Source organism: Sturnira hondurensis, unplaced genomic scaffold, assembly GCF_014824575.4.
Source record: "Sturnira hondurensis isolate 20B ecotype Veracruz unplaced genomic scaffold, ASM1482457v3 Scaffold0007865, whole genome shotgun sequence".
Classification (NCBI taxonomy): Eukaryota; Metazoa; Chordata; class Mammalia; order Chiroptera; family Phyllostomidae; genus Sturnira; species Sturnira hondurensis.
This window is the reverse complement of record NW_028080496.1, coordinates 1952862-1979917: the sequence shown is the minus strand read 5'-3', so window position 1 is coordinate 1979917 and position 27056 is coordinate 1952862. Positions and strand designations below refer to the sequence as shown.

The window sequence follows — 27056 nt, the reverse complement described above, 5'->3', positions numbered from 1 at the left end:
CTTGTCTGTGCTGCCGAGCCCAGGCCTCGTTCACGGTGGGTGCAGGTCACTGGGCCTCACTTCACAGTGTGGGTGGGAGCAAATGGATGCTTGGCTCTTCCGCCTCCCTGGTGCCCCCTTTGGGCATAGAGGAATGGAATTTTGAGCAGGACGAATGGGAGGTACTGTTTCATTTTCGATTACGTATGGGGAAATTGAGGGCCTGCAGATCAGAAGGGGAGAAGGGAGACCCAGCTTGTTCTAGGAACGTGAGTTTCTAGCCTGGAACCACCCGTCATGTGCTTCTTTGTTGCTTCTGATGTTCGTTGTATTCACCAGGAATTGATGTCTCCCAAAGGCCTGCATCCAAGTGCAGACTTGGAGGCGCCGAGGCTGTGTGTCCCGTGTGCAGCTGGATGGGTCAGCCCAGACATGGGCCCGGCGACACGGCTGTCCACAGCCCACGGACACCGGGCCGAGACAGCCTGCGAGGCATGCGGCGCTGGTCCTACCCGGGGGTTTCAAAATACTGTGGTTTTTTTTTCTACTAACTTCCAGTGTTTTCTAGATATGTTTCGCCCACAAAAGTTTGATTTTCTTCATAAGCCTAATTTATGCTTTGGATACTGGATTTAAAAAAAAATCCCTTTATGAGGTTAGACAAGTTTATAACTGAAACCAGGTGTGTTAAACCTATGTTAAAATGTGACCAAAAAAACCCAAAACAAGTAGAAAGTGTCCATTTACTGGTATAGTTATAGATAAATTTCATATATTGATTCTAACTAAATGATATGAAAATATTTTCAAAACTTACACATCATAACCAGATTAAAACTTATTTTAAAATGTATCAAGTCGGTAAATTTGCGTTGCATATGTCATAGAGTATTTTTCATATTTTGTGTTTTGTTTCTGTCAGTGAACCTTATCTGGTGTTAGATCCCAAAACTAGGACTGTGGGGGAGAGGGCGGAAGGGGCCTTCGCCGCCGTCCCCCTGTCCTGGGAGAGCGAGCTGTCCTCACACCTCTGACCGCTTTGAACTAAGTAAGTGCCCAGGAAATGTTTCTGGGGCCAGTCCTAGAAGGCAGGGTGGCCTCACAGAAGGAAGGTGAAATTGTCCAGTCTGTCCAGTCTGAGGATGTGAGGTCCCGCAGGTCCTGGGGGGGTGGGATCGAGCCGGGCTGAGCATCCATCCACCCCAACAGCACCACTGACCAAACCCAGTTTTGGAAGACTGTCTGTATTTTACACATGCACACGCATATATATATGTAACTTGAATTGTTTTGTATTTTCAAAATAATACCCATTCTTTGTTAGCAAATTTAGTCAAGTTTTTGCTTTGATTTTACTCATTTGGTTTTCAAAAGTAAAGCATGCTTATAGTAAAAATCTGAACGATACAGAAATGTAAGTCCCATCTTTGCTACCAGATGAGCATGTACCCTTCCGTAGGGGTTCTCTATACACACACACGCACACAGCAGCCAGCGCCTCTTTGTCTTGTTTTGTTAGATTAATGCTGGATGGGGTACGAGTTCGGTGCAGGGGGCAGCTGGGCCTGAGGCCTGTCCAGAGGCACCGTGCGTGGTGTGCACAGACTCTGCCTGTGGGCAGTTTATCGCTTCTGACGTCTTTTCAAATGTATTACTGTTATTAACCCCTTTATCAGTTCACATGAGGACTTTCCTTGTCTTTGTGACTATTTTATCACCAACTATTTAGCTACAGCCAGAGATTTTTAACTTTGCCACAAATATAAGGCTCGTCTTTGTCAGGAAGACTACATGCGATGCCTGAAAAGTTGCTTTCAGATTTGATTACACAGTTTTCAAATGTCCTTTAAGAAAGGGAGCGTGATGGTTCTGCGTGAAAAGCTGTGGCGCTGACCAGAAGCTCTGGGTTCGTTTCTAATCCTTTAGGGACAGAGGGTAATTTGATGAAAGCCGACTGGCCCGAAAGGACCCCGGTCAGAGGCAGACCTGGGTCTGGATTGAAGTCGCTCCATTTTCTGCCCTCGCCCGAGACTTGAGGGAATCACTGAAATGAATGAGCTTGGGATTTCTTGTCCAAATCCATTTTTAATACCGCCCCCGTATGTTTTTATAGCACCGTATGCTTTCCAGAACGCTTTTATCTGCAGTATTCGATCTGTCCAGTGTGCTTTTAGCGTCTGTATTTCAAAGGCCAGTAACGGGCAGGTTGGAAGTCATACCTATTAGAATGGTGACTTTGAAAGCCTGCAAATCATTTCCAGGTGTTCCTGTTGTATAATGAAACTTTAAACTTTATTTTCTGTAAAAGAAAACTTTACTGCTTTAAGTAATCTTCTTGGAAATTAATAGCTCCAACGAAATCAACTTGTTTTTGTTGTTCTTTGTTTTTATAATAATATATGATTTATTGAGGTGTGGTTAATGAATAATACGTGTAGCAAAAGGTGTGGAAGTAGCTAAGCAGAAAAGATGGTGTGAAGAAAACTGTCAGTTTTTCTTAAATACCTAAGCTGATAAAAGTGAATTTAAATGATTTTCATCACAGAACAATTCCTCTTTTTCGTCACAGTAGGGCTGCAAACCGGGATGGAAAAGATTAAGGAGAATCTGAAAGTAAAGTAATAACCCTGTAGTTTATGTTTCAGAGAATGTATTGACATTTTGCTTGTGACTTAATGTACCTTTTCAGAAATGTCCTACAGACATTAAAGCTCATTTACACACACATACCCCACTATTAAGTCAGTGTTGATGCTTATATTACTTGAGACATGAAGCTCCGGCTGGTGTGGCTCAGTGGATTGAGCGCGGGCCTGCGAACCAAAGGGTTGCGGTTTAATTCCTAGTCAGGGCACCTGCCTGGGTTGCAGGCCAGTTCCCAGCAGGGGGCGTGCAAGAGGCAACCACACATTGATGTTTCTTTCCTTTTCTTTCTCCCTTTCCCTCTCTCTAAAAATAAACCAATACAATCTTTAAAAAAAAAAAAGACATGAAAACATCGTTACTTGAGATAGAGGTAAAATCCCTGCTCTCATCCTACTGCCAATTCTTCCTCCTTCCGTGTGGACGATGGCACCGCCACGAAGGCGCAGAAATGTCCAGTGGAAGCCCTGGCTGCTGTAGCTCAGTGGATTGAGCGTGGGCCTGCAAACCACATGATCACGGTTCGATTCCCAGTCAGGGCACATGCCTGGGTTGCAGGCCAGTTCCCAGCAGGGGACTCATGAGAGGCAACCAGACATTGATGTTTCTCTCCTTTTCTCCTTCCCTTCCTCTCTAAAGATAAGTAAATAAAATCTTAAAAAAAAAAAAAGAAATGTCCAGTGGATCTGAAGTGGCCAGAGAGTTGAAGAGAAGCCTGTATGTGCTCTGGCATAGCTCCTCATCACTTCATCACTTACGAAGCCAACGTGGCCACTTCTGTCTCTTGGAGCGAACATAGGAGAATCAGTGGACATACAGAAAGAGACAGCATTTCCAAAGAAAAACGTCATTCTAACCAAAAAGTCATAGGACTGCTTGGAATAGACTTCTTGTCAGACACCAGCCAAGGAGAACAGATTTGGTGATAAGTGTACCCATCCTCCCTAAATCTCAGGAAGGAGTTGGAAGAAGTGTAATAACGACAAAGGTTTTCAGGAGGGTCCAGGAAAATTTGCTCTGTAGCTCTGAGGTGCTGAATCTTTAGCCAGTCTGAATATTGTCCCTGGGTTTACAATAGGCCCTGTGTCCCCTGTGTGTGAATAGGGTCAGTTGGCAGCTGGTTCAATTTCTTAGGGAGTCACTGAAGCCAGCACTGAAACAGAGCCAAGCACAGGATTCCCTGAAAGCTGGAGGTTTGCCCGGAAGAACAATGTCAGGTTCTCTCCAGAGTCCAAGAGCAGAATACTCGGGCGGCGCACGTTATTAATGAAGGGCTCACCTTTCAAGGGAGGCTCGAGCCGGTCACGTTTTTGTCCGCATGGTTGTGGTTTCCTTTCTCCGAAGCCGCAGCCCTCCAGGACCTGGGGTGAGGAGAGACGCGAAGCAGGCCTGAACAGGGGCTGAGCGAGGAGAGGAGCTCGGGCTTCCAGTCCGTGGTTAACGATTCTTCTTAATCCACTTGTTTTACTGTTGGTATTGTCAGGAAAGTCATTGTTACACACGTTCACCAGGAAAGGTGTGACAGCTGTGTCACTGCAGAAGAACCGCAGTTGAGACACACGGGACTCTGAACAGTGAGTGGTGCTCCCGGTGCGCGCAGGACTCGGCGGAGGCATCAGGAAAGTTCGGACCATAGTTGTTAACAAACATTTGTAGCAACCTCAGAGTGACTTAGGAACATAAGTTAGCTTTTTAAAAGTTATTGTAGCCCTGTCTGGTGTGGCTCAGCGGATGGAGCACCAGACTATAAACCAAAGGATGGAGGTTCGATTCCCAGTCAGGGCGCATTGGTCAGGGCCCAAGCCTGGGTTGCTGGCCAGATTCCCCAGTAGGGGGCGCAGGAGAGGCAAACACATTGATGTTTCTGTCTCCCTCCCTTCCCTTCTCTAAAAATAAATAAATAAGTCTTTAAAAATATGTATTTCAGAAAAAGTTATTCTCGTGTGGAAAAGGCAAAACCCTGTGATCAGGTTGACCTGGGAAGAAGCTCCTTCCGCTGAAGGAGGTGGGGGTTACTGACCCCAGTGTGTGGTCTCCCTGAGAAGAAGGGACTGCCCGGCTGCTCTGTGATAAGGCTTGCCTCTGAGCCGGGGCCCAGCCACACACTCCCAGTGGGACCAGCCACACACTCCCAGTGGGACCAGCCACACAGATAAAATAAGCCCAGACTCTAAAATGGGACGGACAGGAAGCTGCCCGAGTTCACACAGACAAGACATTGCGCAGTGCACTCTCCCGTGCCTCCCAAACTGTCTCTCCAGCGTGGGGACGTGCTAGGTACCTTTCGGGTCCTTTGTGTTATCTGGGGGATGTCCCATGACTTTTGGAAGTAAAGGTAAGCTAGGTAGATTGTAAGGAAGAAGGTGAAAATGTCAGATTACTCGGTTTGACCGAGAAGGGATTGTTGGATAAAATGCAGTGAGACAGCCTGCAGCGAAAGTACGTGCGGTCGTAAAAGAGAATTGTCAAGTCTCTCATCTGAGGACTTCGGTCCAAAATCAGCTCAAATAGTGGGGTGAATAATAATTCCACCATTCTGCTAAAAATTTAAAGGCGATCCCCGTTTCCCCAGCCTGTGTTAACGTGAAGGAAGTGCTTGCGTGCGGGAAAAGAAACCCACCCGTAAATCAGTGCCCCCACACTGGCCTCTCAGAGCCGGGTCGAGGTCTGCGGAGTCACGCATGCGCAGTGCCCCTGCCCGAAGACAGGCCGTTCTTAGGAACTGGGTGCTTCCGTTTTTCTGTCTTTGCCCCCATCCCCATTCATAGAGTTAGGACTTTAGGTCGCCTGTTTTCAAAAACAAAAAAGTTAAAGTTACATTTCTGCCTCACACAGGAAGATAAAAATAGATGGGTTAAAAAGTGACGTGAATGCATTTTGTTTGCGTAAACAATACACACGGTGCGGGGAGTGTTTATCAGGAGCAAGGATGGGGCGACGAACTTTTCTCTCCATGCCACTGATTTGCCTCATTCATTATAATGTCTTCTTAAATGAAAAGAGGGTAAAAGTAAAATTAACAACAAAAAATTCCAACTTACTAAATACCTAAAAGAAATTAAGAAAAAGAAAAAAGTTACTGGCTGCTGAGATTCTAAGTGTCGCCAGCATGGGGCCAGAGGCTGGGCGGGAACAGCTAGCGTTCTCCAGGTCTACTCATGCGGCTGGTTGCTGTGCCCCTGTGCTGGCGACAGGGTCTCTAGGGGGGTCCTGGGCAAAGAAACCTAAGTCTCCGGGAGTGACTGCCTCGTCCTCTCCGCCGGCTGTGCTCTGTCCCTGTGTCTAACCGGCTCTACAGGACAGAGAGTGACCCACTCACTGCCTCTGTCCCCCTCGTTCTTCCCCCTGTCCTCTCCTTCTCTACCATATTTGGCATCTGTACTTTTCCTTCAGTGGAGGAAAGACTTGTAAGTGAGAGTACAATCGTTCTGGGAAGGAATGTAAATATTATGGTTATTTATTTACCTTGGGAAACTGTATCTCATCTGGAATACTTGGAGGAAGCGAGGCACAGAGGACAAAGCCCTGACCTGGGAGGCATGAAGACTGGGCCTCCTCCTAATGGCCAGGGATGGTGGCCTGGGGTCAGGCTTCCCCGCTGTGCCCCTCAGATCCCTCATCTGTGAAATGGTCGGACTCTGAGGACCTGCTGGTGTTCACGTTTTACTTTTCTGTCTTAAGTCAGAGACAGTGCTACTTCATAAGCAAGCTGTAGAGGTGGGCCCTTGAGGTGATGGAGGTGCCTCCTGCAAGGAAGCTGCTCTGGAGGAACACGCAGCCAGATGTGGCGGAGGGATCCAGCCGCCAAGCCTTGGTTTCCAGAGAGACTTTGATTTGCCCTCTGGCCCGGCCCAGTGGCCCGCCTGACCCAGACCTTTGGAAGAGCAAAACCTGGGAGAGCTGACCTCTGAAAGGCACGGGGCCACAGTCGGTGCCGAATACCCTCCGACGGTGTGGCACACAGAAGCAGCGCTTCTCTGCTCGGAGGCCCCTGTGGAGTCCCACCCCGGAGAGCCGGCAGAGGCGAGCCGCCGGGAGGAGGCTGGCGGCGCCTGTTCCACCGGGGAAGTGATTTGTACAAGGACAGTCCTGTTCAGAAGAGCTGTGTAGGGGCATTACAGTGAGAGACCCACTGCGTCAGTCACTGGGTGATGTGGAGGGGAAGGTATGAGACAAACCATGTGTGCTTCTGCCACCGATTTCTAGGGGCTCTGAAATGGCTCATCTTTATTTGTCACAGTTAATGGCATGTCTAAAAGATTCAGACGTACTTTACATAGCCATGTAATTTGTGTCTGATAACATTTTTAAGCACATTTTTATTGATGCATAATAGGCATACAGAAAAGGATGCAAATCTTGAACCAGAGCCTGATATAGTTTTCGCCAGTGTTACAAGCAGCAGCGGAACACGGCCAGCGTGCCAGAAGCCAGCCAGGCCTGCTTTGAGGTAGTGCCCCTGCCCCCGCCTCCCCAGGTGGAGTCTCACGCCGCAGATTCGTCTCACCTGCCTCTCGGTGCCTCGTGAGCTGGAGCCGAGAGAGCAGACTCTGGGGTTGGGCTTCCTTCCTTCGGTGCCTGGCTCTGGGGCTCATATGGCACTGCACAAGGCTGTGACAAGGCCGTTCTTTTTGCTGTGTTGTGGGCCTGCCGCCGTTTATCCACTCTTCTCTTGGTGAACATTTAGATTATGTCCCGTATTTAGTTATTGTAAACATTGTTGCTTGGAATATTCTTGTCTTTTGCTGAATATTTGTGCACCTTTCTGGCCGTGTCATACAGTAGGTTTGTATTCAAGCTTAGTGACAGTTTATACTTCCAGGAGTCTCTTAAAGTTCTGTTTGTCCATCTTTGCTCCAACACGTTTTCTTCTTATTTGAGCCATTCTCATGTGTATGGAGTAGTATTTTATGTTGGTTTCCTTGATGACTAGTGAAGTGCCTTTTTATCTGTTTGTTGACCATAGTTTATTTTTTTACTTATTTTTAAAATGCCTGCCTTTTTTACTTCTTTTTAATATTCTCTGCCTCTTTTGTATTGTTTGTAGGCATTTTTATATGTTTTTTGTAGGAGTCCCTGGTTTGATATATTTATTACAGATGGTTTCTCCTACTCCCTGAGTTAACCTTTCTGCTAAATCTTTTAAAATAATCATTCATAATCTCAACACCAACACTATTACAATTTTAATTTTTCATTTTATTTCTTTTTATTTCTAGAATTCTATTTGCAAAGAATTTTATATTGTCTTATCTGTGCCGAAGTAGCCTTCAAAATTTAATTTGTTAGTGGTTGTATGGTATTTCATTTAGTTACCCCATCTTCTATCACTGGGCCTTTAGGATGTTCTCACTAATAAAAATTGCTGCATTGTAGAAATGTATTCATCTGTCACTTCACAGGAGGATGGTGAAGGGGAACGGATGAACCAGTGTGGGGTCCCATCTCTAGTCAGTGTCTCCGTTAATACAGCCGTCTGGTACCAGCTCCTTGGTCCTTTATAAAGAGTTTGAGCGCCTTACAACAACACCAGCAGTAACCTACTGATAGTTGGCTTTTATGATATTAAAACTGAGATCCATCCCTTCTGCGATACAAAACTGCACTGGCACTTAAAATGATGTTAACGTACCAAATCCGACCGGCAGGTGTTTACTTCCGATCTCGCTGGTCGGTGACTCGGTCGGTCCGTGGGAACCGAGCTGCTCTGAAAGCGGCTGCTGCTTCTCACAGGCACGCACTGGAAAGAGGATTGGCTGGGACTGAGATGGCCCGTGTTTGCTGAAAATTTAGTTAACGTTCAAGTATTGTTACTTTTCCCCTTAGGAATTACATTTCTCCCGTTGGTTCTAACAGCAAGTGAGCCTTATCTGGGCCCTCGTCATGGCCACATCGAGGTGCAAACCCATGGCTGGGGTCCCCAAAATCTCAGGCTGCGAGGCCCGGGGGCTGGAATGTATTATCAGCATCAATGTGACTGAGTTTTTAAAATGCCTTAGCAGCACTTACAGTAACCAAGGGCCAGGAAAATGGAATGTGGCATCTTGGGATCGTCATCCCCATCTCCTCTGCGGTGCTCAGCACAGGTCTGTAAACGTCACTCGGCAGCAGATGCAGGCTGGTGACGCAACCCTAAAGAGCACAGGACTTCTTCTCAAGTCGTGACCTTTCCGACTGCAAGGTTCTGTAGCTCCTTCTAAATTCCACAGTTCCTGATGTGACTTTGCGGAAAACATTACCCAGTACAGAAGTGTTCCTTCCAAATGGCAAGGACCCAGGGGCAAAGTCAGGTGACACGGGGAAGCCTCATGCTGGCCTGGCCTGGCCTGCGGGTGGGTCTGGAGATGAGGGTCTTTCCGAGGCACTGAGGCTGTCAGTCTGCCCACTCTCAGGACCTTGATTAACCTCGGGAGACATTCCGGCTCGAGATCAGATAGGAACCCGAGACTCCCCGTGTGGACTCTGGGGCCAGGGAGTCCAGGACTGGCAGTTCAGAGGGAGAGCACAGTTTCAGTTCTTAGGGCCTGAATTGTTGATTAATGCGAATGTTGTGCACTACAGCGTAACCCCAGGGTTTATTTTTGAGTAATCCAGCCATGCAAGCATTCAAGGCACAGAAGCCACAGAAAGGCGTCTTTGAGTTTCTGGCTTAAAAGGATTTTTTTAAAATATAATCACAAGAATGGTATATAGTATAGTGAACATCCACCTAGCAAGGAAATTGAAAGATAGCTAGCTGCCAACCTAATTTCAAAAACATCAGTACAGCACCTAGTAACTGTGTTACAAGGATAAAAAAAAAAGGGAAATGGTTTGCAGTAAAATCCAAGTCTGTTGCCCTATGGAAATGTTCGGTTGGACTGTGCTGGACGGCTTGATCACGCCAGACGCCTGCAGCCGCCGTGGGCGTGGCGGCTGCAGGTGCAGCGAGATGCGGCGGTGGCACCGATGACTCAGACACTGCGAGAGGCTGGTGGTAAAACGGTGCGCAGCTCATTTCCAGGGCAACATTCCTGAACATTCAGTGCCCATTAAACTGCAAACACACTTTGTTCATGAAATGCATATGGATTTGGGGTCAGATCGTTATAAACCCGTCTGTGTGGGTCACATCCACACATTGTGGGGCACTGGCCCCAGGCCCTTGCTGCTGAAGCCAGAAGGGGCCCTAGCCAGAGGTGCCCTGCCTATTCCCAAGTTGCCCATAGCAGGAGAGTCGCCCCATGGCCCAGTGAGCGCGTCCGCCGCTGCTGTGCCTGCGCTCTGTGCTGTGCTGAGACACACAGACCGCGCTCTCGGCGGAGGCGCTGCGTGGTCTGGGCATGCGCTCGGCGGGGCGTTGCCGAGGAGCCCTCCGCGTGGGCCCAGCAGCTTCTGTTCCCCCTCCGCCGCATGAGACCTACGTTTTCGTTCTGCACACACCTGGCAGATGCCTGCACATGCCACGGTTTCCTAAAACAATGTCTCATTGTTTACCTTGTCTTTAGTTAGATTAAGATTCTTTTTCATGTTTTTTTTTTTTTTGATTGCGTGAAGCTTTCTTTTCGTGTCTTTTCTTGAAACTGCTTACATTCTTTGCTTAAATTCCTCATCGATTGCTTGTCTTTTTCACTGGTTCCTACTAGTTCTTTGTATGTTACGCTTATAGACTCAGGTCTTTGTGTCCTGTGAACATTGCAGGTGTCTGGTTTGTAACTTCTGACTTTGTGTGTGGCATTTTTGTCATTGTTTTAGAATGTAGTAAGAGGTCTGCTGATCTTTAGTCATACGGTGTCGTCTCATGCTGTGAGCCTTCAGGTTTCGTGTTTTGCGCTTGGGGCTTTGATCCACGTGAAATTTATTTTTCTAGGTGGTGTATGGTACAGCTGAAACTGTATCCTTTTTTCCATTTTATTTGCTAGTTGTGTTCAGTGCCTTTTCCTGAATAGAGCCCCTCCTTTCTACCGCTGTTGCCCCTTGCGATTTCCACTTGTGGGCCTTTACGGGGCCCGCGTTCATTTCCACTGATGTGTGAGCAGACAGACCGCGTTAACCGCCCCCCCGCTGCCTGGGCGTGTGTTTTCTATATCCGCTGACTTTCTCAAGAAGGCGTTGTTCACTGACCCTTGCTGTTTCTCTTGCATCTGACCCACTGCCCTCAGAAAAAGCTTGTAGTTTGAAGTGCCTTTTGCACCTTCGCTGTCCATTCTAGTTCCCCTCAGTCTTTCTTTCTTTGGTCATTCCCGTCGGGACCTGTTGTGTGCTTGTGACCAAGTGCCATTTCCTCCAGCGGTGACTCTGCTCCCTGTTTTTATTTGGAAATATCTCAAGTTTAAAGGTAGAAGAAATCCAGTTATAATTTCCTCCTCGAGTAAAGCCATGTCTCCTTTCTTTTATAAAAGCTTAAAACAAATGTTCAGCATTGTTTCAAAGTATACTAGGCATTCTATCCTTCTTAGGCACTAAACGTTTTACCTTTCACATTTATTTAAATCACTTGAATTAGAGTGCACATCTTGAAGGAGCATCACTTAAAATGATGTGTTGTTGTAAAAAATGCAAATTGAAGTCAGTGGCACAGGATGCAGCTTTCATGGTTGGATCTGGTCCCAGATACGCATTTGTGCCTCAGAGAGGTCATTGCAGCCTTCCTTATAGTACACGGCTCGGCCCATGTACCGAAGACCGCCAAGTTGGTGCCGTGCCCCGTAGCCAGACAACTGCCGCTACTACCACGACCGACGTCACCGCTGCTGCCGCCGCCTCTTTTCCGGGAGTGCCTACTGCGGACCTGGGTCTCGGCCACCTCACAGGAACCCTGCGACAGCGCCCCCTGTCTTACCTGCACGTGACGTGGCTGGTGTGGAACTGAAACTTGGGAGAGTTAGGTCGCTGGCGTAAAGCTAGAGCGGTCATTACATGTGAGTTCCTCCAATGCCAAGTGGAACGGAACTAAGGTGCAGGTTGGCTGGAGAAAAGAAGTGCCGGCCGTGGCGGCGGCGCAGGCCGTGGACACGCCCCGGCAGGCCCGCAGCTGCACACGGGGGCTGGTCTCTCCCCTGGGTCCCCAGCAGCGCCCGCTCCCCACCTCGGCACCCTCCCGCCACATCTACACAGACGTCCACACGTCTGTCGAAAAAGAAGTGCATTCTCCAGATCCTGCCTTTCCTCGTTTCCTGTGATCTCCTGAGAAGAGAGCCCCAGATCTTGATGTGACTTGCTTAAAAATTACTAGCCGTGATGAGCCCCTTTGTCCCTACGAGAAGAAAAAAATTTCTGACCTAGTGATATCATTGTTGCAAGACTTTTTCCTAGGACCTCTGGTACCACCGAGAGCTGGAGGGCGGTAGATTCGATGGGCTTGTTGGGCATCCCGGACGCACTCGCTCCGTCCTGGGAAAACCTTGGCTGCACGGCGCCCATCCACGCTGGAGCTGCTGGCCAGGCGGGCTCGGGAAAGGCCCGTTTTGTGTTTATGCGCTCACCTGTCTCCGGGACGGCAGTTACAGGGTGCGCGGGGCCAGGAGCAGGATCCGTGTTTCTGCGGGAGACGCAGAGTAAAGGCATAAAACAAGGAGCAGAGGGCCTTGGCTTGTTCAGCATGCGAGGACCGAAGGGCCCGGCGCAGAAGGTGGTCTTCCAAACCCAGGGCTTTGAGATTCCCACCGCCTGGGAAACCTGTACGTAAATCCATACACACACGTGTGCATGTGTATGTATTGTGTATGTGTCACAGGGAACAGGTTGATGGTTCCTGGGTGTAGTGATGTGAAATGTGGCTTGAAATAAAACTTTGATCATTAGAAGACTGTATTCTCGCTAGAGGATTCACATATTTTTCCCACAGAGGTTTTTTTTTTAAATCTCAATAATGTTTTTCTATCTGCAGTGAAAGCGCCCTTTACGAACCCACACTTTCCCAGAGGCAGGGGTGCCGTTCCCTCCCGACGGGGAGCAGGCCTGTCCCGGGAGGCAGGGTTAGACTTCGGTCGTGTTTCTCCGTCTCTGTCTGCCAGCGTGACCTCATCCTGGACTGATTCGACCTGTGCTACGTACAGGCTGGTTTTAAGAATAAAAAAAGTTGTCCGCGGGAGGCCATCCGTCTCTCAGGCCCCACACGCTATTTTTAGTTTCATACAGTACAAGATGCGCTGTAAAGGGAAACATTAGAGAGAGCCTGGAAAACATTTGGGCCTGGCAGGGTTTGCAAAATGCTGGGTTTTGGTCGGGAAGCGTTTGAAGGGTGTGGTGCGCAGCCTGGCCAGGGCTGGCTGTGTGTGCCCCGCGGTGTGAGCTGCAGTCCAGACACTTGTGTGTCTGGTTGTGCTTGTGTGGAGAAGAGCCGGGACCAGAGAGAACGTGGGTCATGCGTTTTCGGCTGGACACATGTCAGTGGTGTGCGCCTGGGGTCCCTGGTGTTTGGTGAGGTGTCTGCACTCTGGGGTCCCGTTTTCTCAGCCCGTTTTTCACTCTCGTTTAAGCCATGTACTCTTTTTTGATGGAAAATTTTCACCCTTCTTCATCTTTGAAACAAATCAAAGCCACACCCATTTGGGGTGTTTATTTTCCGAACTGTCACTTCTCTCCCAGAAATTCTGGCACGACTCCCTTGTTCTTCATCCATCCCCTCTTCCCAGGCGAAAGATGTTTTAGCAAATGTATCTTATAGGAAAGAAGCATTCCCCCGTAATTGTTATTAATTGTCACTGAAGCAGCTGGCATGAGAGTAAACAGATAAAAATTATATGGGCACTTATGTAATACATAAATTTCGTGGGCCAGCAGAGGAGGGGAATAAATATATCAGAATGAAAAGACTCACAATGTCAGAATGGTGTGGCTGTGGGCACACTGTTGTTTTTTCAAAATTGTGATTGATAACATCTGTAAAACAAAAGGCTTGTTTTAAATTGTGTTTTGTATCGATTTCAAGTTATACACTTCATAATTATCTAATAGTTTATAGAGAAATTCTCAAAGTGATTTTAAATCATTTTCTTGTGATTCACCAAAAAAATTTTTTTTCATGGTCTCTTGCCTAGGTTTTAACCGTGTATTTTAAGAGAAGTAAAAATGGTGACATGTTGTTTTGTACTATCTTTGGAGAATCACTCTTTCCATAAATTTCTTCCTTTTGACTAGGAAGACTGTGGTACCCGCTTTTTTCCTTTGATCGTTTTTAGGGGACTTGTAATCTATGCGAACAGCAAGAATAGGTCTGGTCGTTTGAACAGCATAATGTAATCCAGAAGTTCGAGGAGACGGTGTTGAGGATATGCTGACCATCTGCAGCCCCGTGGCCCAGGTGCTAGGGAGGAGGGGCCAGCTCCGTCTTTCCACGGAAACCGCGCTGTGTGTGCAGGAAGGGAGTGTGTGCTGGTCAGAGGTCAGAAGCAGGGTGGATGAGGTTTGAAAGAGACTATTTACAGTGGGGTTTTCCTAAACCCCTGGCCTCGTGGGAGGCGTCATATCTGATAGACTTGGTGGAAGCTTGGGCAGACCCTGACCTATGGCCCGGCAGAGACCGCTCTGCGTGCTGGCCCGAGAGGTAACAGTAATAAACCGTAGGCACAGGGACCGAATGTAAAACTTCTGTGTGAAGAGGGTCTCCCGCACACGAAAGGTCCAGAAATCGTGTCGTGAGCTGAACAGGTAGAGGGGTTAATGGTGTTTAGTGTGAGGCGGAGGAAGGTTAAAAGGGCTTGGCAGGTGCCTTCAAAATCCAGAGGCTAGTTCGTAAGAGTAGAATGCGCATGTTTTCTGTGGACATCTGCAGCACTGAACAGGAATGTGTGCCGGTGGGGCGGGGCGGGGGGGCAGGTTCTGGCGTGACGCAGGCTTTTCTTACAGCCAGAGCTGCTACTTCAGGTAGTGAGACAGGGAGTTTGGGGTGCATGCAAGGGGGTTGTTAGAGGGGCGGGTGCCACACTGTGTGCTCGGACTGGGAGAAACCTCCACGGCGCCTCCCAGGCTTGCGTGGTGGAAGCCTCTGCTTCTGCGCCCCGCCCAGCTCGAGGTTCAGCTGGAGGTTCAGTTGGGTGGCTTCCCATCCCCCGTTCCTTTATGTCCACTTGTCAACCGAAGGGGGGGCAGTTACTTCCTGCCCCAGGTGCAGAAGGAGAATGCCGATTAAGTGTCCCTGTCCATTTCTCCTGCATCCCCTTTTCTTGAAGCATGTAGCCAGTCTCCCCTCCAGGCCTTCGTCAGCTTTCCCCGAACCCCAGAGCACAAGGGCCTTTGCAAGTGTTTCTTCATTTGTTCTGAGATGTGTCTGCTCTCCCTCTGGGCGTGAGGCTCAGGGTGCCCCTTCCTCTCTTTTGGGGCGTCCTCTCTGCTCCCATCTCCTCAAAGACAGATACACCCTTTAGTTTGACGGAGGTGAATTTCTAATGAAATAATGTCTTTTGCACATCTGCTTGCATAGGGCTAACGGTGATTAAGAGATTTAAAATTTGGTGCTGCTATGGAGTACCTGACCCTGTGCCATTAGAAGACTATTGGCCAGCCCCCTCCCCACTTCAGGCCCCTGGCTGACGGCTGCGTAAGACTTAATATGTTTTAAAAACTAGGAGTTATAATTAGAAATAATTATAGTATTTTCAGACGTATGTATCAGGACATGATCGTTTCTGTGGTCTGAACAGGTGGGTGTTGGAACCAGATTTGTACGTTTGGAAAACAAAACCCAGCAGAATTTCTGTGTCTTTAGCAGCAGTTAAATGGTACGCAGGGTCCAAAACCTCCATTCAGCTCTGCCTCCCCCTTGCAGCGCTCTCTTAGTGTCTTTCCTGTCACGTGTGTGCTGGGTCGATGCTCTCATTTTTCTGATGTAAGTTTAGAATTTATCATCTGTTATTGACCCCACGGCTCTCTCCTCCTTGCAGGAATAGGGGGCCTTCAGGACTTCGTGCTGAAATCCGCAACGCTGTGTAGCTTGCCCTCCTGCCCGCCCTTCATACCGCTCACCTTTGAAGCCACCCCGATTGTGAGGGTTGCCGTTGAGCCAAAGCACCCAAGTAAGATGACCTTGTTTTTAACAGCACGTGGTGTTTCTGACACTTTCTAAATGCCTTTGAGCCTCGCTCCCTCGCCGTGTGTTTCAGCCGTGCTCTGTGAGCTCTCCTGCGGGTATGCAGTGGGAGTAACCGTCCCCACCCGGGGGCCCGCAGGCCCCCGGCCCTGCCGAGGGCTTCTCTGTGTCTGGGCGACCGGGCCTCTTCAGGCGCCTTTGCTCACCAAGGAGGCTGTGCTCTGCTCGGTGGCAGGGGCCGGGCCGTCTCTGCATGGGACTTGGGGGCCAGAGCACGGTTTCTGACAGCCCAGTGTGTAATTTTCTGAACGTTGTCTCCATGGTCCATATCTGTTTTGAAAAAGTATCTTCTTTGCCTATTGGTAAACTGTTCCCCTCACCATGAAGAGACAGATTTAAGTGTTTACCCCTTTAAAAAAAATTTTTTTTGGTCTTTTAAGAATCTGTTCTGGTCTCATACTGGTGGCAGCCATTGTTTTTACTGATCTTTACCTTGGGCTGGTTACTCATATAGTCAGTGGTCTTTCTGCAGGAGGAGTCCCTTTAAACCACGTTTCAGACTCTGGGAAGGCTGAGTTAATGCAGGTAACGCCTGTGAATCTCCTCAGGGAGACAGAAGAAAACCACGGTCTGCAGCAGAGGGGCCAGTGCAGGCGTCCCTGTCAAACCCCCACGCAGTGCCACCCTCTCCGTCCTCCCTCAGGGCTCCCCGCGTCCCCGTGTGGTGCACGACTGCCCGACACCCCTACAGAGTGTGGCCCCGGCCAGCTGCCCGTGACGGTGACCCAGGTTCCTCTGCCTCTGTGCCCGTCTCCTCCTCTGTAAAAGGACGCAGGAACCCGCTCTGCCCATAAAGTGTGTGTGAGGTGCTGGTGGTCATTAGAAAAGCCTCATCTCACGAATAGACAGAGTGGGATGCATGTGGATAGTGGGCCCTCGCACACGCACTCAGAACCCACGACTGCAGAGAGCCCCCGTGTCTCCTCCCGCGTGGCGAACACCGCACTGAGGAGTTGCCGAGCTCTGTTAAGTGCAGGCGAGAAGCCAGGCTGCGTCCGAGTGCCCCCAGAGCCACAGTCTCCGCTAAATCAGCGACAAGGGGCTGCGTCTGGCCGGCCTCGAGGGCACAGCAGAGGCCGAGTCTCTGCCCAGGGGTGGAAAAGCAACCGCACTCAAGTGCAGGTCAGAGTCCCCACGCACACCCGCATTCCGGGGGCCGCGGGCAAAGGCAGTGGTGCAGCGAGAGCGCAGGCGGAGGGCGGGGCAGCAGGCGCTGGCGCTCACTGCGTCCGGGCGCTGGGGAGCGGGTCGCGGCCAGCCCACGGATCCCACGCTTCCGTGAGCGGTTTCACAAGTAGTTGTTTTAAATGGGGGCTCCGGTGCTGTTTCTTGGATGGATCACCGTAGGAAACGCGAGCTTCGCCTCTTTGGTGATTTTATCGATGAGCGTGCACGCGTCTCCCGTTAGCTCTCGGTACAAATACAGTTGCCAGAAGGTGCTTTTCCTCTCATCACGGCATTGTTTGGAAGGAAAAGAAACCATTATTTAAAGAGTTTATTTTCTCGTTCTTTTCCCTTCCGTGGCAAGGACCTTGCCTTTAGGTTGTGTCAGTGCCTGTGTGGTGTATAATCAGTGTTTTGTTCCGTTAACTCAGGTGAGATGCCTCAGCTCGTGAAAGGAATGAAGCTGCTGAACCAGGCCGACCCCTGTGTGCAGGTCTTAATCCAGGAGACGGGCGAGCATGTGCTGGTGACCGCGGGGGAGGTGCACCTGCAGCGGTGCCTGGACGACTTAAGGGACAGGTGCGTCCGCGGTAGCGGCGGGGGCGGCGAGGGGGCAGCCGCGGAGGCAGCGGGCGGTGCTGCGAGCTCCCTGAACCGCGTGCACTTACGCCGGGCTTTGTTTGGGGGGAAGAAATGAAATGTCCCCGAAACACGAGCTGTCACTGGTGATTAGATTCAATGTTTAATAACCAACAGGTGCATTCACTTCTACATGTGAGTACTTCTGCATTTTAGGTTGAGTCAACATGTTTGTATATGTGTGTGTTTTACGTGAAGTCCACGCACACAGCAGGGCAGGACAGCACAACAAGGTAGCTGGGTCCCCTCTCCTGTGAGCTGGGCTGCGGTAGGGACCGCCTTCCTCCCTGTCGACGGGGTCTCTGCAGGGCAAACCCGGGGAACCTGATGCTCCTCTGTCATCAGGATTTGCGAGGGTCGTAAAGTGGGCCTCCAGATCACTGTTAACAGTCCCCTCTTTATTCCAAAGGCAGGGTATTGGAGCAGTTGGGATGGTGTGGGAGAGGAGGGGGCCGCCAGGGCAGGGCCGTGGGGACGGTCCTGCAGGCTGGACATGTCCTCGTTTCTGGGCCTCAGTGAGAACAGTGTCGAGGCTGCGCCGCCTTTAGACACCTTTAGACGAGGCCTTTGGGGCCTCGGTCGGCACAGAGCCGGACGGCAGACGCTGCATCTGTTCCGCGGTCGTTTCCGTTTTCTTGGTGTTTTGGAAGGTTCTCATGTTGGTTAGGTAATAATGCCGATTGTGTATTTTAATACACTATAATGTATAGTGTATTTTAAAATAATAACTCATTCTCCGAAGTTTTTTTAAAAAATAATAAAATAATTTTATTATTTGGGGGGCAGGGTCTTAGAACTAAATTATTTTCTCTTCACATTCTTTGCTATCAAATTATAATCCGTGTTAACCCTGCATTTCTTAGGCTGTTAACACTTTTCTTTAAAAAATAACTTTTTTGTTACTTAGAATTATATTTCAAGTAATACCCTGTAAGCCTAAAATGAATTTCAGTTGAATTATTTATTTGTTTCTTTGTTTAGACTTTTTATTTTTATCTCATGGTTTTTATCATGAGTACTTTTTAATCTCAAGAAAAAGAAAAACTGTACTTCATAATAAGACAAATTAATTTTCTAGAAATATGCCTTTAACATCGCATTATAATGTTTTACAAAATAATTCATTATGGAAACCACTCTATGTAAACTTCTTTTAGAAACTACCTATATCTAAACACCTAAAAATAATTTAGACTGAATGATGACAATGAAAGTAATTTTTCAAAAAAATATATACTGCTTTAATAAGATACTTTTACAAATTCTGGAGTGTTTAACTGCATTTCCTAAAAATTCCAGTATCTGAAAGTGATGACACCTTCTCCCTCAAAAAGCCACTTCCTTAACACTGGGTCTGGTCCGAAGGAGGAATAAGCTCAAGGTCAAGCTCAGTGTTCTCGTCAGAGCTCAGAGGGTGGCCTGGAGCCCAGGTAGGGAGGGGTCTCCCTCGTGCACTCACCTGGGACGTTATCAGTAGAGTTGGCTGGACCAAGTGTGGGACCCAGTACGGGAGGGCACAGTGGCAGGACAGCACGGGAGTCGCTGGTGTAGTCGGAGCCGACTGCGTGTCCTTGGAGGCGGTGGCGAGCTCCGTGCTGCCGGGGTTGGCGGAGCCCTGGCTCTGAGGCGCTCACCGGTGGCACAGCCGTGCACGCACTGCCCCTCCATCCACGGTGTGGCGTAGCTTTGGTTCACTCCGCTAGTGATCACTCCGCAGACTCCTGGGGAGCCGCGGAAACTGGAGGGGCCGGCGGCTCACGGCCTTTCAGACCTTGTCGCGTAAGGAAGAAAGGGCATTGTCACACACGAGTGCACCTTCCAGTTTCAGTAGCTGTGTAGTTGGCTCTCTCGGTCTCACCATACACGGACACGTGTCTTCTCAGTAATGATCATTTAAACATGTTTTTCTATTCCTAAGATTTCTAAGTGCTTTTTTTAAAAAATCAAGATAGATGTTAAAATTTATTGAATGCTAGTTTGGCATTTCTAAACATAGCTTACATACATTATTTGACGTTTCTAATGCGATCTGCTACTTTAACAGACTGTATAAAAACGAATCAGGTTTTATAACCTGTGATTTACTTTTTTATCATGCCATTCAGTTTCATTTTTCCATCTATCTTAACGGGTAGGCACCTGAATTGTGAGGCCACAGCTAGATTTGAATCCCAGCTTCCCTCCTTGCGAGGTGTTTGAGGAGAAGTTACTCCCTCTTGCCCAGGGTTCTCCTTTACAAAATAAGGGTGATACAACAGCTGGAGAGAGAATACATGTGAAGTAGCACAGTGTCTCGTACATAGTGAGAGGTTGGTAAATAAATAAAACACGTATCTGTTTTGTTCATTGTTATTTCATCTTGGATTTTATATCTACATTCTTAGGTAAGTTTGAACTTAAAGTTTTGTCTGTGCATGCTGTCTTTTTCAAAAAGGTTTGAGCATCAAAGTAATTTTATTTTATTTATTTATTTTTGAAGATTTTATTTATTTTTTTAGAGGGGAAGGAAGGGAGAGAGGGAGAGAATTATCAATGTGTGGTTGCCTCTCGTGAGTCCCCTGCTGAGAACTGGCCTGCAACCCAGGCATGTGCCCTGACTGGGAATCGAACTGCGATCATCTGGTTCGCAGGCCCGCGCTCAATCCACTGAGCTACACTAGCCAGGGTGTAATTTTAAACTAATACATTGGATGAAGCTCCACATTGTATAGTTTACTGTCTATGGCATGTGAAATAGGCTCATCCCTGAAAGCGAACAAACTCACTGGTGGAATCAGAACCTTCCTTGGAGATCTTTTTTTTCCACCACATTTTTTTATTTCTTTAACACGTTATAGTCTGTTCAGGTTCTACATTCTAAAATAAATTTTGGTAACATTATTTTTAGGAAATTATTTATTAAGTTTTCAATATAAAATTTGATAAAGCATATACCTGCCCTAGACCCCCAAAAATGTAAAAAGCATAAATAAATCTAGAGTCAAATGAAAGCATTTCAAAAAGTTTTACTGTTATTTCCTTTATTGAATAATATTTTCCAAGGAAAAGTATTGTTTCAAGATCCCAGAGTGTCACGTAGTACATATGTGCACACACACAGACCCACATATGGCATTTATACACAGTGTTTGCCCGCATTACCAAGGGCACACGCAGACCAGACTGCAGCGCTGCTCTGTCCTGCGGACTGCACGGGCAGACGCCAGAGGAAGAGACGGAGCAGCTTCATGGTCGCTGCAGTCACTCTGCCCCGGCGCTCGGGGTCTACCCTCTGAGAACTCGCAGCTCGTTCGGGGGGAAATCAGCCGGAGGCTGGAGTCGACAGCACGTGAAAGGGGGGCTTTCTGAGCTTGGGGCCCCCCTGTGCGGTTCAGGACGGAGCCACTGGGCACATGCGGCTGTTGAAAAACAACCAGAAATTCAGTTCCTCGGTCACACTTAGCCACGCTTCAAACGCCGTGCAGCTCCGCGTGGCTGTTTAAATTCAACTAAAACTGAACAAAAATAAAAATGCATTTCCCCGGCTGTACTAGCCGCATTTGAAGTGCTCCTCAACCGAGGTGCGCACACTGGTACGCGGACTGCAGAAACGTGTCTCAGGCAGAGTCCTGGACGGGGCCCCCTGGCTGTGAGCCGTGTCGTCAGCGCCTGTGCGTAGTTGGGGTGTGGCGGGATGTCTCAGGCTTCTGTGATTCCTGGTCTGTGTGGTGATAGAGTTATTGTGCCTTTTTTCTCCGGACCTTTGAATTGGTAAACAGTATTTTACAGACTTCATGTGTCAAATCTTATTAAAACATCTATTTTGCATTCAGAACATTCTTATCCAAATAGACGGTTTATTGAGTTTGAGAACGAACAAAGCAGTGAAATTCTGCTGCATGCAAAGAACCCCCTGAAGGTGTGTTTCCCATTCGCCTTTTCGATCTGAGATGCAAGCGATTTATCTCTCGCTGTAGAATAATTTTTGTGTTTCTGTGTTTTTTGCATCAGTTCTCTTGTATAGTATTTCTGTGTGGGAGTTTTTGCACTATTTTCGTAGTGACCTTCTGTTATGTTTCTCTTGAATCTGCCTGTAGGTTTGCAAAGATTCAAATCAGTGTGTCTGAACCCATTATCCCATTCAGAGAAACGATCACGAAACCCCCCCGAGTGGACATGGTCAATGAAGAAATCGGCAAACAGCAGAAAGTCGCAGTCATATACCAGACGAAAGAGGATCAGAGCAAAATCCCCGAGGGGATCCAGGTCGACTCCGATGGGCTGATCACCATGACAACGCCCAACAAGTTAGCCACGCTCAGTGTCCGGGCCATGCCCCTTCCCGAGGCAGTCACTCGGATGCTGGAAGAGAACAGCGACCTGATTCGCTCTCTGGAGCAACTGACGTCGTCTTTGAATGAGGGCGAGAATGCGCAGGCGGTTCACGGGAAGACCCGTGAGAAGATCTGGGAGTTCAAAGGGAAACTGGAGCAACACCTGACGGGGAGAAAATGGAGGAACGCCGTTGACCAAATCTGGTCATTTGGCCCCAGAAAATGTGGGCCCAACATACTGGTAAATAGAAGCGAAGATTTCCAGAACTCTGTGTGGACCGGCCCAGCCGGCACAGCTTCCAAAGAAGCCAGCAGGTACCGCGATGTGGGGAACAGCATCGTGAGCGGCTTCCAGCTGGCCACTCTCTCCGGCCCCATGTGCGAGGAGCCTCTCATGGGTGTCTGTTTCGTTCTGGAAAAGTGGGACCTAAGTAAATTCGAAGAACAAGGAGCAAGTGAGAAGCAGGATGGAGATCTGGGGAAAGCGGAGCAGGAGGAAGGTGCAGCCCGTCCGGGGGGCGATGGGAGCCTCGCGCTGCCAGAAGGCCACCCCGGGCCCGTGGAGAAGCGGACTCCCCAGAAGGGGGAGTGCCCCCTCCCCGACTGCTATGGACCCTTGTCGGGACAGCTGATCGCCACCATGAAGGAAGCGTGTCGCTACGCACTGCAGGTGAAACCCCAGCGCCTGATGGCGGCCATGTACACGTGCGACATCATGGCGACCAGTGATGTGCTTGGTAAGGACGGGGGATGAAGGCAGCGAGACAGCCCTGCACAGCCGGGGCGCTCCCAGCTCGGAGCCTCGTCTCGCTGGCTGTTATTTTTTACAGGAGCTCCATTGCCGTCTGATTTACTAAGGCACTGGGGTCTTTGAGAGCCACAGGCCTTAAATACTGAGATCTTATGCGCTGGTGGCTGGTGGGGGGGGACACTTGATGACTAAAGATCTTTTGCAACAGACTCTCTTCTGTAGTGGAAGGTCTGGTAAAGGAGGTGTAAACCGCCCATATAGGTTTCCATATAGGCGATCTAAACCTGTGCAGCATTTTTTTCTCAGGTAAATAACCGTATCAGTCTGGGTAACCAGAGTCACTCTAAAAATGATCAAAGAGGCAGCGATGTCCTTGTCATCCCAGCACAAAGGGGCTTCTGTGGGTTCTGGGCCCCTGCTGAAGAAGGACGGCGTGTGGGGATTTCTTCGGCGCTAACCATTATATCAGATTCTCCTGATTTCTCTCCCTTCGGGGAGGGTCCTTCAGGACCCGGGGAGACATGGAGCCCTGGCACCGAGCAGCGGTTTTGACTCTGACAGGTAGTGTTTTTCTGAGACTGCTTTCCTTCACCCGTTCAGAAGAGGATAAGTCGCAGGAGGTTGGGAACACAAATGCAGGGCTCACAGCCCGGCACCCAGCGGTTGTCCCACCCTCTTGGGACCGCAGGGCTGTTGGGTGGCGATGGGGCGGGGAGGGGAAGCGAGCACCGGGTGAGGGAGCGCCCAATTGCCGGTCCCCTCTGGTGCCCAGGCCCTTCGAGTCAGTGTGCCATTGTTCTCTCTAGTAAGAGAATTCGGTGTATTCTCAGAAGCAGAAATCTAAACCGATAAATTTCTTTTTCCTAAAGAAATGTGGGCTCGCCTCACAGGAGGTTCCTGTGGGGTGAACTGGGCGTCCGCAGCCACGTTCCAAGGGTGGCAGGTTAGAGAGGGGTGCATGCCGGGGGTCCAGTCCACAGGGGGGGCCCCTGGCCTGCGCGCTTCGCAGCCTCATTGGCGCACAGTGGACCTGTTGACCCCGGTGGGATCCGCGGTTTGCTTGTGGAACACCGGCCTAGCCCATTCCCAGGTGTTATTCTTCGTCTTCTCCGAAAACTTTCTCATGTAAGAAGGCAGGGGTGGCATTGGAATCGGGGGACCGGGGCCCCCTTGAGTCCCTGCAGAGGTCAGAGCGGGTCCCCAGTCTCCTGCCCTGAGAGGCGCTCATGCACTTGTACTTGAGCCACCCCCCTGGTGGGCAGCTCGAGGCCGGTTCCGGGTTAGACGGGCTCTGCTCTGTGGGGCAGGGGGGGGGTCGTGGCTCCTGGTTTCCAGCCGACTGGACCACCCTTCGTTGCTCTCACGTGCATTTGCACCAAGGGGAGCATTGCGCCCGAGGGGAGCACTGGTTTCCCGGATTTATGACCCGGAGAAATCTCTAAACCTTTACCTACTTCGAAAACAAGCGTTTTGTTTCCTTTCACAGTTGCTGTCCTTCGGACCCACTTTATTTGGTCAGCCACCCTCTTGAGTAAAGCAGCCGTATTCGGACACGGCACCTCCCGTGTCACCTGGCCCACGCAGAGCACAGGCACACTGTCACCGCCTGCGTGTGGTACAGATCTCCTTTCCGTGCCGCCTAGCAACTGTGTCTTGTCACTAACTCCCGAGAAGTCAGGACGGACCTCCTCCCCGCCTTCCTTCCATTGGTTGACTCCTGCCTGTGTCCAGACCAGGGAGACAGCCCAGAACCTTGGCAGATGGGGACAATGCTAACCAACTGAGCTGCCCCCCCCACCCCCCACCCCCGCCAAGGCTCTTTTTTTTTAATAAGTTACGGGATCCCATTTTGTTCTCCAAAAAGCTGAATCTGGATTTTGGTGATTAAAATGATGTAGCCCACCAAAATACATGAGTAAACTGGAGCTACACAATGAATTTTTTTCTTAGCTTATATGTTTTATATAGTAAACATGACAATGAAAGTAAGTGAAGGAAGTTTTTTTAATAAAGTTTTAAAGGGGAAAAAAAGTTGTTTTTCTTATACCAAGGAAAAAAGTCCCCAAACCGTAATATTAGCACATTGATTCCTTTTTGCTCATGTGTCCTTGTGAAAATGTTTCAAATGAATCAAATGTTTTGATAAAGGGAAGATATCTATCTATCTATCTATCTATATAGATATATATATCTTTTTCTGTTTATAAACCTACCAGCCAGATGAGAAGAAATAAGCCTAGGTTGATATGATTTTGTGTTGCAAAGTTCATGTCCTCTCCAGAGGATTTCCTCACATTCGTTTAAATATACGCACATTTTTATGTTTTTTTAAAATTCTGCAAGAAATTAATTTACGGCGTTCTTGCCTGCAACTGATGGAATCCAGTGTTTTTATCTTTAAAGGCTTATGTACCTTTTGCTTATAGTTTGGCAGCCATTCTGCTACCCACAATTTCCCAAAAGGTCAAATTCTTTTAAGACCGAGCTGTAGTTCTGGTCCCGGGGCTCGAAGCCGCGTGGGGAGGCAGGCGCCTGCTCCTGCGCCCGCCCCTGGTCTCCCCTCCGTGTGTGTTGTCCTTGCCCCGCGCGGTACATGCCCTCCGCGCTGGACGGCAGGGACAGGTAACAGGCACTGGGCACCAACTCTGCTCCCGTCACTCTGGCTCCTCCAGGCTGTAGGTCTGTCTCCTTTTTGTTTTGATGGTAATGAAAAAAGACCTTTTCGCTGTCTTCAGCCCTGGTACTGGGTGGGCCCAGCTCGTTCTGGTTTCATCATCCCAGACCTGCTGGTAGTCCGCCCTTAGCTGGCATCTCCCTCCCTTGTCTGCGGGCGTTTCCGCTTGAAACGAGTTAGAAGATGCTACAGAGCACCTGTCTTGACCCAGCAGGTCTGTTTCGGAGGGACTGCCGCGTTTTAGATGAGAGCATCTCTCCCCCCTTTTCCTCTCTCTTTAGGGTCATTCAGGATTGACGTTGCAGACTCTTGTTACTGCAAAGGGAATTTTATCAGAGTTTTTTACCCTGAAAACTGCTCTGTTTTGTTTGTTTCTCTTTATGCATTTGACGTGATGCTTCCTGAAGGGTCCCCATAGGTCCATGAGCGGCCTTTCATCCCTTGAGCTTCCGGGATAATGGGAACTTGTATTTCTTCTCCAAATTGCAGTCTCCTGTGTTACCCATTCAGAGGGACGAGCCCTTTGCTTTGGAAAATACAATTTTCGAGTCAACCCATGAAACCAAGATCAAGTGCTAGCATTTACCAGGCTGGAATGGCCAGCAGGCTGGTGAGGTGCTGCTACTGAGTCAGCCCCCGGAGTCTGTTTTCTGGTTTCTATGAAGAAATCATCCCCAGGACACTGCGACCAGGCAGCCCTCCATAGGGCCCCTGGAAATCGCACTCGGCCTCCTGTGCTTTCCTCTTCATCCTGACATTCTTCCCCTGGCGTCACACTTGGTTCTGGCACTGGCCAGGAGAAGATGCGTATCTTAGCCCTCAGGACTCCTTGCCCTCTCCTCTCTGGAACAAACTACGTCCCGTCCATGCCCTGCCCTGCCCTGCCCTGCCCTGCCCTGCCCAGGGACAAACCCATTGTGCACGGCCTCCCTGACCCCTTGCAGTGACAACGTGTGGGTGTGGCTTGGCCAGTAAACAGCCTCTGGGTCGCCGTCTCTGGTCAGCCGTCTTCCTGCACTTCTCCGAGGCCAGCTGACCGCGACCCTCACTGCCTCGCAGAGAAACTGTGTTCAGATTGGCTCCATGTTTTGTTTTGTTTTGTTTTGAGTTGGTTTGAAGCTCTCTGGCTGAACTGGAGAATCATCGCTTTTGCAGAATTCTCGTGGTGATGACCAACCTCTGGGATCCAGGAGCTATGGGAGTGGTCAGGGCTTCTCTCCGCGTGTTCCCCTTTGTCTTCCCGAATCCCCTCCTTTGGCTGGAAAAAGGAGTGAGGGGCCCCCGTGGGTCTGAGGCCTCGTGCTTCCTGCCCGGGTTTTCCGAGGTCTTCCAAGACGACCTTGGACTTTGCTGGCAGTTGCTCTGATTCTCCAACAATTGGCACAAGGCAAATAAAGACAAGTTTAGGTCTTTTCTCAATCTAGCAAAATGAGTTTCCTTAGTCTCTTTAGAACTTAGCATATTCTACACAGACGATGAAAACAAGAAATCCTTCGATAAATGCATATAATTGCTTACGGTCAAAATGGGAAATGTAGAAAAATAATCATCTCAAAATAATTTTATGTGGGGATTAAAAATAATAATTGTTTTATTCTTGGGAATAATAATTTTATTCTTGGGATCTCGAAATTTCAGGAAAATGGGAAAAATGATATTTTTTGCCGGTGAGATCTACTTTCCTGAAGAGTTGGTTCAGTCCCTGGTTTTACCTGTGAAAACGGTCTCCGGTGAACTTGACCGGGCCTCACGCTCGGCTTGTGTTTGACACGTGACTAGGAGTGAACCCTCTCTCTTCATGTCCCCTCTAACCTGATAAGTTCT

At 49.1% G+C, this 27056-nt stretch overlaps 1 protein-coding gene across 1 annotated transcript in view; it reads left to right on the top strand.

Moving 5' to 3' along the window:
- EFL1 (elongation factor like GTPase 1) overlaps positions 1 to 27056 on the top strand; it is a 67845-nt gene that overhangs the window by 29881 nt on the left and 10908 nt on the right. Inside the window, exons 16-18 of the mRNA XM_037053506.1 lie at positions 15486 to 15617; positions 17287 to 17434; positions 21571 to 22544. Coding sequence (XP_036909401.1) covers positions 15486 to 15617; positions 17287 to 17434; positions 21571 to 22544 — 1254 coding nt within the window. The remainder of the gene's footprint in view (positions 1 to 15485; positions 15618 to 17286; positions 17435 to 21570; positions 22545 to 27056) is intronic.